At 36.7% G+C, this 13,965-nt stretch overlaps 1 protein-coding gene across 1 annotated transcript in view; it reads right to left on the bottom strand.

Annotated features, from left to right (window-relative positions):
• Fyb1 (FYN binding protein 1) overlaps positions 1-13,965 on the bottom strand; it is a 173,385-nt gene that overhangs the window by 54,354 nt on the left and 105,066 nt on the right. The window contains exon 3 of the mRNA XM_087189325.1: positions 1,345-1,501. Coding sequence (XP_087045451.1) covers positions 1,345-1,501 — 157 coding nt within the window. The remainder of the gene's footprint in view (positions 1-1,344; positions 1,502-13,965) is intronic.

Genomic DNA, 13,965 nt, shown 5'->3' on the forward strand with positions numbered 1-13,965 from the left:
AAATCATAATCTAACTGGTTAGATTTACCAAAGTACGAAATAAATTAGAAAAAAGTAACATGGCTTTATGCACATGAGAGGAAAATAATTTATACAGAGATCGGGTATATATAAAATATATTAATTTGTTATTTTAATTAAATTAATATTTATTTAGTCTTTACATGTTAGGAAGCCAATGCTTTACACTCTTATTTGGTGTTGGGATATTATGAGGGACAAGTCTTTAAATTAACATTCATAAACACAAATACCTGGACAGGTGGAAAGTTAATACAAATATGCGAAGCAGGCCATATATAACATAATAACCCATGAGCTCTCTGACACTACTAGTTACTGACTTTAAAACCTCCAAGGAAGCATTATAAAGTGAAAAATAGGAGTGGCTACCCATGACAAATGTGTTTTCAAACGCTTCTCTAAATTGTAATGATAAGTATTTAAGGAAAGCTGTCAATCCAATATTCAGCTTCTCTTACCTGTATTATGGATTGTAAGTTCTTTTTCTGTAAGCAGTATCAGTCTGGCAGAGGAACCAAAGTGAAGGAAAACTAAATTGTACTGTGTTAGGATATTACTTATTTGTGGTAAAGGAGAATCATGTAAAGCAATTTTTTTTAGAAGAGGAAAGGGAAAATCTAGCATGTCTTGCCATAACAGTCTATGCCTGCCATTGTGTGAATATTTCTTCTTTTTAAAACAATATTTCATTCTTTTTCAATCTTCTACTTGCTTTCTCCTGAACCAGCTGTTTTGGTAAATCACAGATAAAGAGTCCATGCATAACAACCCATAGAATTCTGAGATTTCTAAAAAAACATACAAACAAAAAAAAGCATCCCATCTAAGAAAATTAGGCAAGAAAAGTTCTTGGCCTCCTGAAGTTCCATTTCCTCATCTGTGGACAATAATAACATTACTAACTTGATAGAGATAGAGGTTTCATATGTAAAATACTTAACATGTCATACACAGTAAAATATGGCGCTGATGGTTGATGTAGATAATGGTGGTGATGATGGTGATTACAGTGGTTGTCATGGTGATAGAAGAGGAGATGGGGGTGTGCTGACCTCCAAAAACCTTCAGAACTTTTGAAAAGGTGGTGGAATTTTTCTTCAGGTGAACTCTTAAGGGGAAACTCAACATGAAACAGATAAATAATACATGCTCAGACTTAAAATGGTGTGAAAGCTGTCTGCTCAGTCACCCCTTCTCTCTATCAGTGCCCACAAACGTGTCCCATAGGTTACTGTAGAACCCTCAGCTCTCAGCCAAGGATAGTTTACAAATCTATGGCAAGACATTACCGAAGAAATGGCAAGATCATCTTTTGCTTACTTTGGGTCAAAGGGAGGTTTAATGTTTCTGGGAGGTAGGCTTGGAGCTGGAGGTTGTGATGGATGAGATGCTGGCAATGGAGGCTGGCTGGCTGACTGGGATGGTGGAGTTGGTGGTAGGGCAGTTGTGGAGTAAGATGTCTGGCTTTTGCTGGTACCTAAGAAGCAAAGTAAATAGTATCATGGATTAAGAAAAATCTTTAAAATATATGAACTGACCTTTCCAAGTGTGTAGAAATGAGAATCTTGAATATAAAAACACCAGAAATACATCTTAAGTTGAATGAATGCTTTAAAAAAATCTAATAGTTTAACCAACATGAGGCATGACATTTGAAATGCTCCATTTCATGATATAGATAAATTCTTAAAAGTTTAATTCTCATTATTAAAAAAAGAAACTTTCTCACCTTTTCTAAGCTATAAACCTTAGTTTTCATAGTCTAGATTTTGTGAACATGCCTATGCCAATTTTCTACCACATTCTTCATGATTGTACAAATACAGACTATTTTCATTGGACTTATTATTTTGGACCAAAGAAATTTAGTTTTTGTATCATCTTTTATAGGGAACAGACTTTTATTTGTCTTGACATTTTCCTTGAATCTTTAATGTTATATTTTGTTTGAGGTGTGACTTTAAAACATTGAAACATTAATTTTACAGGTAAATTATATACACTATAAAATTACAGACATTAACAAAATTAAATAAATATGTACCACCCATAATCTCTACCAGTAGCTGTTAAGTTGAATGGATTTTAGAACTTTTTAGTATAAATATATGCTTTCAGGGAAGAAAAGAAAAATAAAGTCATTTTTCCATTTCACTGCCAGCTTTTTAATGAGTATTTTTCCACATAAAAATAATTTTTAATAATTGTACAGTTTTTAAAAAATAGACACCAGGATGAAAAGCATCATATGTCTGCACATTTGTGGAAAACAAAAGATCAATCTTATACAAGAATGGAATAGAATATTGGTTACTAGAGACTGAGAATGGCAGAGGGGAGGGGCCTGGAAAGAAGTTAGGGGCAAAAATCACTGTTAGAGGAAGGGGCTTCCAGGCCACCGTCCATCCCGCTGCACCTGGCCCAGAAGTAGGGGCTTCTGAGCCACTGTCCCACTGCTCCTGGCCCAGAGGAAGGGGCTTCCCAGCCACCATCCTTTCTGCCACTCCCAGCCCAGAGGAAGGGGTTTCTGGGCCCCCATCCATCCCACCGCTCTGGGCCCAGAGGTAGGGGCTTCTGAGTCACCATCCCACCATTCCCAGCTTAGAGGAAGGTGCTTCCGGGCTGCTGTCTGTTCCACTGATCCCAGCCCAGAGTAAGGGGCTTCTGAGCTGCCATCCCACCACTCCTGGCCCAGAGGAAGGGGCTTGCAGGCCACTGTCCATCCCGCTGCTCCTCGACCAGAGGAAGGCGGTTCTGAGCCACTGTCCCACCTCTCCCAGCTCAGAGGAGGTGAGCCACATAGGCACCAACAGCAACCCAGCACCCCCCCACACCAGGTTGAAATGAAAAGACACGTAAATAAGTCTCAAAACCAGACTTCCAGATCACCTACAGCAACTCCAAAGGGAAATGAGATGGAACACTCTGATACTCAACCACCTGGACCCCCTGAACTGGCAGCAAAAAAGGATCTGGAAAAAATGAAATCAGAAATAATTTCTCACATAATAGCAGAGATTGTGCTCATAGTGCAAGATATGATTAATAAATCTAGAAAGGAGCTGAGGAAAATGATGGAATCCCAACATAGGAAACAAATAGAATCCATAAAACTGATGCAAATAGATTTCCAGGACATGAAAAACTCCTCTGAAAGTCTACACAGCAGAATGAGCCAATGTGAGGACAGAATTTCAGATATGGAGGATAAGATTCCAATTAGTGATCAGGAAAAGAAAAATTGCTATGAAATTGTAAGGAACACAATAAATCAATCCAGTAGCTGCTAGATGATGCAAAGAAGAATAACATAAGACACATTGGAGTCAAAGAAGAAACAGGAGAGAGTGCAGATGACATAAAAAACTGTTCACAAAAATAATAGAAGAAAACTTCCTAAGCAGGGCAAAAGAACTTGACATACAGATAAGTGAGGCATATAGGACTCCAAATAGCCTTAAACAACAACAAAAAAAATCTACACAAAGGCATATAATTGTTAAGATTCCAGAAACACAACAGAAGAACAAAGTTCTACAAGCAGTTAGAGAAAAGAAACAAAACACATACAAAGGAAAGCCCATCAGAATCACAGCAGACTTCTCAACACAAACCATCAAGGCAAGAAGAGCTTGGAGTGACATATTCCAAGTCCTAAAAGAAAACAGCCTCCAACCCACATTGATGTACCCTGCAAAACTATCTTTCAAAATGGGTGGAGAAATAAGATACTTTCATGACAAAGAGCACCTTGGGAACTTCATGAATACCAAACCAGCACTCCCCAAAATTTTAGACTATATCCTAGGAACTGACAATGAGAATCATAACCCCAGGAAGCACAGCAGAATGAACCCATCTGGCATGACAAGAAATTAAATGTAAAGGGGGAGAACCCAACAAAAAGAAAAAGTCATGACAATGATAAGTCAATACATTTCAGTTAGAACCATCAATGTTAATGGTCTGAATTCACCAATCAAAAGAAATAGACTGGCAGATGGGTCAAGAAGCAAAATCCAACAATATGTTGCATACAAGAAACACACTTAATTTAAAATGAAACTCATAGGCTGAAAGTTAAAGGGTGGAAAACAATACTCCATGCTACAGGAACCTGAAAAAAAGCAGGAGTAGCTATCCTCTTTGCAGATCAAGTAGATTTCAAACCAACACTGATTAAGAGAGATGAAGAAGGACACTACATGCTTGTAAAGGGAACAATTCAACAGGAAGAGATGACAATCATAAATATCTATGCACCAAACACTAGTGTGCCCAACTATATAAAACAAATACTAACAGACATGAAAAGTCATATATGCACTAACACAGTTGTAGTGGGGGACCTCAATACCCCACTGTCACAAATAGATAGATCAACTAGGCAAAAAATAAGTAATGAAATAATAGAACTTAAACGAATTCTTGAACAAATGAACTTAACAGATGTTCACAGAGTCTTCCACCCCACAAAATCAGAATACACATTCTTCTCAGCTGCACATGGGTCATTCTCCAAAATAAACTACATACTAACACATAGAACATGTTTAAATAAATGCAAAGGAATTGAAGTTATCCCCTGTGTATTATCACACCATAGTGCAATGAAATTGGAGATCCATAGCAAAAGAAATGAAAAATTTCATAAACACATGGAAATTGAACAACACACTTCTGAATACCAAATGGGTCACAGAGGAAATTAAAGAAGAAATCAGACAGTTCCTTCAATTAAATGACTATTACAATAAAATATATCAGAATTTATGGGACACAATGAAAGCAGTCTTACGAGGGAAATTCATAACAGTGAATACGTGTATTAGGAAAACAGAGAGAGCCCAGTTAAACAACCTAATGCTGAAAATCAAGCTTCTTGAAAAAGAAGAGGAGGACAACCCCAAAGCTCATACAAGGGAGGAAATTATAAAGATCAGAGGAGAAATCAAGGCAATGGAGACTAAGAGAACAATACAAAAAATCAAAGAAGCCAAGAGTTGGTTCCTCAAAAGAATCAACAAAATTGACAAGCCCTTAGACAACCTTATCAGATAAAGGAAAGAAAAGGCCCAAATCCATGCAATTAGGAAGGAAAAGGGTGAAATGACAACAGACCCAGCAGAAATCCAGAGGATCATCAATACCTACTTCCAGAACCTATATGCCAATAAGATGGAAAACACAGAAGAAATGGACAGATTCCTAGATATATATGAATTACCAAAGTTGAATGAAGAAGACCTAAAAATTCTGAACAATCCAATATCAACCAATGAAATTGAAAATGTAATTAAAAACTTATCACTTAAGAAAAGCCCGGGCCCTGATGGCTTCACTGCTGAATTCTACACGACATTTAGGGAGGAACTACTGCCACTACTGTTTAAACTCTTCAATGAAATTGAAAGGGAAGCAATACTCCCAAATTCATTGCTGGAAACAAGCATCACCTTGATCCCCAAAGCAGAGCAAGACCCAACCAAAAAGGAGAGCTACAGGCCAATCTCACTAATGAACATAGATGCAAAAATCCTTAATAAGATAATGGCAAACAGAATGCAGAAGATCATCAAGAAGATCATACACCCTGATCAAGCGGGATTCATCCCAGAGATGCAGGGATATTTCAACACACCTATATCAATCAATGTAATACACTATATCAATACAGCCAAGGACAAAAACCATATGATTATCTCCATAGATGCAGAAAAAACATTTGACAAAATCCAACATGCATTTATGATAAAAACCCTACAGAAAATTGGAATAGATGGTCTCTACCTCAAACTGATAAAAACGATCTGTGAAAAACCAACAGCCAATATCATACTAAATGGTCAAAAACTGAAATCCTTCACACTAAAATCAGGTACAAGACAAGGATGTCCACTATCACCACTCTTGTTCAATATAGGTTTGGAAACATTAGCCATTGCAATTAGACAAGAGAAATAAATAAAATGAATAAAGATAGGGAATGAAGAAGTCAAATTGTCATTATTTGCAGATAACATGATACTCTATATGGAAGACCCCAAGAACTCCACCAAAAGTCTTCTGGACTTAATAACCAAATTCACTAGAGCAGCCGGATACAAGGTCAACACACAAAAATCAATAGCTTTCTTCTACACCAATGACAGACTCATGGAGAGAGAAATAGGGCAAATAATTCCTTTCACAATAGCATCCAAAAAACTGAAATACATAGAAATCAACCTTACAAAAGAAATCAAAGACCTCTTCTCTGAAAACTATAGCACTCTGAAAAGACAGATTGAAGATGATATCAGAAAATGGACAGACATCCCCTGCTCCTGGGTAGGAAGGATTAATATAGTGAAAATGGCCATACTTCCAAAACTGCTATATAGATTCAATGCAATTCCAATTGAGATCCCAGCAGCATATTTCACGGACCTCGAGAAAACAATCCAAAAATTCATTTGGAACAAGAAGAGACCCAGAATAGCAAAAGCAATTCTAGGTAACAGAGACATGGCAGGGGGTATCACAATCCCCAACTTGCAACTATACTACAAAGCTATTGTGATAAAAATAGCATGGTACTGGCAAAGAAACAGACCTGAGGACCAATGGAACAGATTAGAAGATGCAGAAACAATGCCAGACACACTCAGCCATCTCATCTTCAATAAAGGAGCCAAACACCCTCACTGGCGGAAAGATAGCCTCTTTAATAAATGGAGCTGGAAAAATTGGGTTCCAATTTGCCAAAGATTAAAACTAGACCTATATCTCTTGCCATGCACTAAACTAAAATCAAAATGGATTAAAGATCTAAATATTAAAATAGAAATGCTGAACCGGCTGGAACAGAGGTTAGGTAGAACTCTTGAAGACATTGGTGTAGGAAAAGATTTTATGAACAAAACCTCAGTTGCCCATGAACTGGCACAAACAATCAACACATGGGATCTCTTCTTACTAAAAAGCTTCTGCATAGCAAGAGAAACCACCAGCAGTGTGAAGAGACAACCCACAAAGTGGGAAAAAAAATCTTCACCTGCTTTTCCTCAAAGGTCTACTATCTCAAATCTATAAAGAACTTAAAAAGATCAGACCTCCCAAATTTAAAGACCCAATTGAAAAATGGGCATCTGAAATGAACAGATATTTCTCACACAAAGAAGTAGAAATAGCAAATAAATACATGAAAAAATGTTCAACATCACTGGTCATTCAAGAGATGCAAATGAAAACAATGCTGAGATTCTACCTCACTCCAGAAAGAATGGCTGCTATCATGAAATGAACCAATAACAAATGCTGGTGGGGCTGTGGGGAAAGAAGAACCCTGCTCCACTGCTGGTGGGAATGTAGGCTGGTGCAACCACTGTGGAAATCAGTATGGATATACATCAACAAACTAGGACTGAAAGGCCCATTTGACCCAGCTATTCCCCTACTGGGTATCTTCTCCGAAGAATTAAAAGAATCATACCACAGTGATATATGTGCACCCATGTTCATAGCAGCACAATTTGTAATAGCTAAAACTTGGAAACAGCCCAAATGCCCTTCAACTGGAGACTGGATAAAGAAAATGTGTGTGTGTGTTTTTTTTTAACAAAATGGAGTACTACTCAGCCATAAAAAATGAGAAATTAGAGACATTTATAGCTAAATGGATGTACATTGAGGCAATACTCTTAAGTGAAATAAATAGGACACACATGTAAATACCGAATAGTTTCTCTGGTGTGAGAAACTGAAAGGGTAAATAAGGACTAAAATGTATAAGAGATAATGTGAAATAGGAAGAAAAGGGGCAAAGGGGAAGGGGAAGTGGGAGGTGTAACAGAAAGGAAAGAAGGGAATGGAATTAATATGAGAAAATGAAAAAATGGAAACAAAATCTTTGTAAATAGGCAGTGATGGAGGGGCTGAAGGGAGGGCTGGGCAAGGGTGAAAAATAGGAACCAAGAGAGATTATGTAAAGGTGCAAATTTCCAATGATGAATGTCATTACATTGTATACCTAAAATGTACCAATGATTAGAATGAATCATTGATAATACAAAATAGGAAGACAAGGTCCAAAGGGGGTGGGGTAGTGGGAGGGACAGGGGAAAGGAAAGAAGGGAAAGGAAAAATCATGGAAATGGAAAAAATGGAAATAAAGTCTTTGTAAAGAGGGAAAGGTGGAGGGGGTGAAGGGAGGGCTATGAATGGGGAGAAAATAAGAACCAAGATGCATCATGTAAAGGTACAAGTTCCCAATGAGAAATGTAAATGTGTTGTATACCTAAAATGTACCAATAAAAGAATTTAAGTAATGAAAAAAAAACCCTGTTAGAGATGTAGAATTGATTTTGGTTTTCTACAGCACAGTAAGGTAATTATTGGCTACACCAATCTCTGATAGATTTAAAAAGCTAGAAGGGTCTGAAAGTTCTCAACTCATAGAAGTAATTAATATTTGAGAAAATTGAAGTGTTTATTAGCCTGAGTTTATAACGCATTGTATAAATGTGTTGAATTACCACACTGTACTCATAAAGATGTACAAGTCTTTAGGTCTTGAAAAAACTTGTAAGCAAAATATTACATATTTAGTTATTTCTTTTTTACTATAATAAAAAATGACTAAATACATTTTACCTTAGAATAAATTCCAGTTAGTAGTAATGCTCAAACAGAATTTTTGTATGTTGTTTCAAACAATACCAAATTATCTTCCAGAGAGATACTAATAGACAGCCTCATTGGTTAGTATATGAGTATTTGTTTTTTGTATGTCTTTTTCAACATTGGCATTACGATTGAGTCTTTGACAGTATCATAGAAAAAAAAATCCCACCTTCTTGCTTGAAGTTGATTTCATTTTTTATTAAAATAATACATGCTCGGGCTGGAGATTTAGCTCAGTGGTTCCAGTGCCTGCCTTGTAAGCGCAAGGACCCAAGTTCGATCCCCGTACCAAAAAAAAAAAAAAAAAAAAAAAAATGCTCAGGAATTAGCAAGTCAAATAATGTCAAATAATATGTAACAATAATAAATAAGTACGACATTCTTCCTGCTGAAGATAATGACATCAACATTCTAGATATTTCTTCTGCATTTATGCCCACACTCCTATTATTAAAACTGTATGGGTGCAATTTGATTCATGATTTCTGAAAAGATCATTGACTTTCTATTAGGTAGATGTGGAATTTTGGTCTTCTCTTCTTTCCAATATAGCAAAAGCAATGAGGTACTGGGGATTGAATCTTAGGTCTTCACACTGAGCTACATCCCAGCACTTAAAAAAATTAAAAAAAAATTTTTTGACACTAGGTATCACTAAATTACCCAGGCTGGGCTCAACTTTGGATCCTCCTGCCACAGTCTCCCAGAGTTCTGGGATCACAGGCATGTACCATCTAGTTCCATGACAATTTTTCATGAAATTTGAATGCATTGTTTCATTGTCTTTCTCATTCAATTTACTGTTTTCCTGGAGTTAATAATTTCCTCATTTTATCATTTGCAGAGTTTCTTCAGAGTTCTCTCTTCCCACAACTTCCAATGGTTCTGTAAAATGCCTTTAAAATTTCTCTACACAATTAAACCTGCCAGGTAACTTACCCATTCCTGTACATTGTCTCTATTCACTTGTTCTAATCTGACTTTGTTCCTTTTAAATTGTACAACACAGCACTTATCCTAGGATTTCTCTTTGACAGAGCCATGGCTCCAAGAAGCTACCATAGAGAGTGTGAAGCCTGGGTCTAAATCCCAACTTCATCACTTACCTTTCAGTGACTTGGATCAGTCACTTTCTGGTTTTATCTGTAAAATGGAAATAATAGTAGGGCCACCTCTACTTGTGTGAGGACTCATGACATAGTGTAGGTGAGTCACTTAGGACAGTGCCTGGCAGATTGTAAATTCTTATTGGATGTCTATTGTACGTAAATCTCTGTTTCAGGCACTAGAAATACAGCAAAGAAACAACAAAAATTTCCTCTGTAATGGATTTAGGGTGCTAGATATTAACTAAATGAATATAATTTAAATACATATAAGTTGTGGTAAAAAGAGCTACAAGTGGTAGAAAGACTGTATCAGTGCATACTACTAACTTCTCTTTCAAACTCTGCATTCAGTGACCTCACTCTGGTAGTTTGAACATAGATGCAGAAAGTGTTTATACCCTGGAAATTAGAAACACTGAAAATCTAGGCTTGATTCATTGTTGCATTGATTATTGGAGTTGAAAAAGTAATAGAGAAAATGTTGATAGTACAGATTAGAGTTAGGGCCGGGGATTTAGCTCAGTGATTTCACCGCCTGCTGCATAAGCGCAAGGATCCGAGTTTGATCCCTGGCATCAAAAAAACAACAACAAAAAACAAAACTGTCACAATACAGATTAGAGTTAAATGTATAATTTCTGTAGTTACTGTGAGTGGCATACAAAGTTGAGGAGATATTTTTCTTGTATTTGGCAAACTATTTTTGGTTGATCAGTATTATCCAATTCAGCAAAGTAGTCACATCCATGACAAATGAGTGAAGTTCTGACATGTATCTTTATTATCACACATTTACCTGCTTGTTAATATAAGTATCAGTCAACATTCAGGTTGGAGCTACATTCATTCATTAATTGCAACTGATAGATTGACTACTAGATACAAGAACTGGCTATATGGAATTTTCAATAGTGAATGTTGTTTATTTTTATCATTGTGTATTGTGTGTTACTTATCCTTTATATCAATAATATTTATTACATATGTATATAACACAGACAGTTGTTGACTGAAACATCATTGTACTGAACGACTGCACTTACTAATTTGAATGACTTTTATCATAGAAGAAATACTAAACATTCTAGTAAATCTGACAAATCAAAAACTCATCTTGTTATTTTAATTTATTAAAAATATGGTTTGTTAAATTTGTAAGTAATTTGTATCAGGAAAGAATAAATCTTGATGAGTGGATATTAGTACATCACTTGTCCAAAAAGAAGAAAAGTTTATTAGCCATTTGTGAATTATATTTTCACGGAAAATATTTTGATAGGCAGGATGAATTACCATAGGAGAGTAAACTAAGGTGTGGAGGTGAATGTTGTCAACTTGTTTTGGGGAGTGAGGAGTACTTTGAATTGGAAACACTGAAAGTGAACTTACTAGGAAGCCTATGGTCTTTTCTGGATATACCTAGGCTGATGAAACTTTCTGATGAGGTCTCTGGGGTGGATTCCTGATGTTGTGCTTGCCTAGAGTCTGTTCTCCTTCCCTTGGTTATAATTGCCTGAGCAACCCAGAAAGGGTGTGATTGCCTTTCCACTGGGTTTGGAATATGAACAGGGTTCGCAGTTGCAGGCGGCCTTGCCACCCCCATAGCTCAACGAGAGCAGGGATGAGAGGTGGAGGGCATCTAGTTGGATTTGAAATAAAAATTACTTTTCAAAAATTGTTAAAGGTAATTGATAAACTTAATGAGGCACTGAGCTCTGTTTAAGTGTTCTGCTTCTCATCAAGACTGGATGAGCATATGTTAAAGCCTTCTTGCATGACACTAGTTGGTGTCAGTGAAACATTTTGCTTTGCAAAATCTATGGTCACATTCAAATACTGCAAGGAATATATTTGCATGAATACAAAATAATTTAAAGGAAAAGTTTCTTAGTTTTTCTGGGCCAACAAAACAGACTTAATATGATTGACTAAAAATCTAAATCTTTATAAAGCATACTAAAACACAATTAGTAATATAGGAGATTCTCAAGAATAATTTTTTTTTCTTATGGAAGGAAGTGGATGGGTGTTGAACTACAGTAAAATAAGGTGAGATAAATTTCCTATAATGTCAAAGCACTCTATGTTCTCTTGCTTCTCAAAGAAAAGAAATGGAAATATTTGTTAAGTTTAGATAAACACATTAACAAACTTTCTCAAGATTTGGGTTGTCTATGGACTGGAGATTTAGCTCAGTGGCACAGTGCCTGGCTCAAAAACACAAGGTCCTGAGTTCGATCTCTGGTATTGAAAAGAAAGATTTGGGTTGTCTTGATTTGTACCTTTCCTCTCAGTATGATTTTACGCATATTTTGAGTTTCATGTAAGGCAGAACTGGCTATAGAGACTATTAATTCACATATATGGGTGTTTTAGATGATAAATTTGTGATGTTTCAGAATTTGATTTTGGAAACCAGAGAGCAGGAATGTAGACATTCAGAAGTTGGTGGAAAATAGGTTCTTAAAGATGATGACTAATATGGACTGGTGGGGGAGAAAACCTGCAAGAACTGGATTGAGAGATTTGAAATAAACTTATAAAAGGACTTAAACATATGAATGGGAAAGGACAACAAGTTTAGACTTTAGTTAACATCAAGACTAATTAGTCCTGTTATGCAAGGATTGGGGAGATTACCTATGTGGTCTATGATGTAAAAAAAAAACACTTAGAATTTCTTCCTCCAAGTATGATACGGATGTGGACCCTTGTAACTGGGCTGAGCTGGTCTCTTGGACAGTCAAGATGGCTCGGAAAAGTAGGCTCATCAGCTGCATTTGCAAGCTGTTATTCTCTCATGAGACAAACAAGAAACTATGCTTAGAGCATTTTAACAGGAGATAAAGGTTTTAATGGAGATATGGGGCATTTTGCTAATAAGTCAAGAGAAGCTTGAGGGACTCTGGCAAAAGTAAAAGAGAATTAATTGACTGCATCTGCATTAGAGAACAGTTCTTATTGGATACCTAACAAACGAGGATGGCTGGGAATGAAGTTGAGAAGGATTGCAAAACATTCTACAACATGAAGACAACTCTCAAGAATCTAAGAAGTTAACCAAATTTTCATCTCCTTTAATTTTGGAAGTTCAGAAGAGACCTTGCCAAAATCACAAGCCTCTGCTCAGGCATGCCTAGATGAGTGGAACACCAGGGCCACTTTGCCAGGAAGAAATGAGCAAAAGAGTCCCTCTGTGCATGAAGGGACAAGCAAATATCTAGCTCTGCTCTGAAGGGTACCTCTGGGCTCACTGAAATACAAGGCACATTATGTGGTGAGATTTTTGTCATGATCCAAAATTCCAAACACACACACACACACCACCACCACCACCACCACCACCTGAATTGAGGGGAAGGAATTGGATGAAAAGAGTTGGGGATGACATAAGAGTGAGTGGTAGTGGGAAATGGAAATTGTACTGTCACAAGCTGCATTTTAGGTCTTTCTGCCAACCAAATTTCTGGTTCTATGAGTTGTCACAATGCTCTTGCAACACACAGAGTTATGAAGATTGAGGAAATTTACCCTACACATGTTAATGTTTGTAACTTTTGACTACAAAGGCACCTATAGTCTTCATGTTTCAAGAGCTTGAGATCTAGTTCCTAATTTTGTACCTAATCTATGGATTTCTTTACAGAACCAAAGATTCGGCACCGTTTTTCAGTTGCCACAAAATCCTGACTCTAGACTCTGACCACTTTAATTCTGACTTTGTGAGGATGTCTTGGTATTGGGCAGGGCTTTAGAAAACTCACTTTGTCATCAGTTCTGTCACTACAGTGCTATTTGTTTTTGATAAATCAGTTAGCATTGTCCAGGTAATTTAGCTTCTCACTCTTTCAAATGGGAATTATGTGAGCCCAACCACTTTACAGGGATTCTAAGGAGCACATGGACTAACAATTGTGAAAACATCTTTAGAAGCCTGAAACATTTTGTAAACATAAAAGATGGCCTAACATAGATGAGGGGTGCCACAAATAAAGTAATTTCTAAGTTATCCTGACTTAACAAATTTAGAAGTCATTTACATATGACTTCTCATTTACTTATTTGGAAATTATTGAACATCTGTCTCAGCATTTAGCCACTGAATTGGCAATTTAGCGTTATATAAACTTTCATTCTCTCTGAGCCTAGATTAGCTTATCGCATTGGC

Source organism: Heterocephalus glaber, unplaced genomic scaffold, assembly GCF_053883595.1.
Source record: "Heterocephalus glaber isolate CG9 unplaced genomic scaffold, H.glaber_assembly_v1.0 deba00001538, whole genome shotgun sequence".
Lineage (NCBI taxonomy): Eukaryota > Metazoa > Chordata > Mammalia > Rodentia > Bathyergidae > Heterocephalus > Heterocephalus glaber.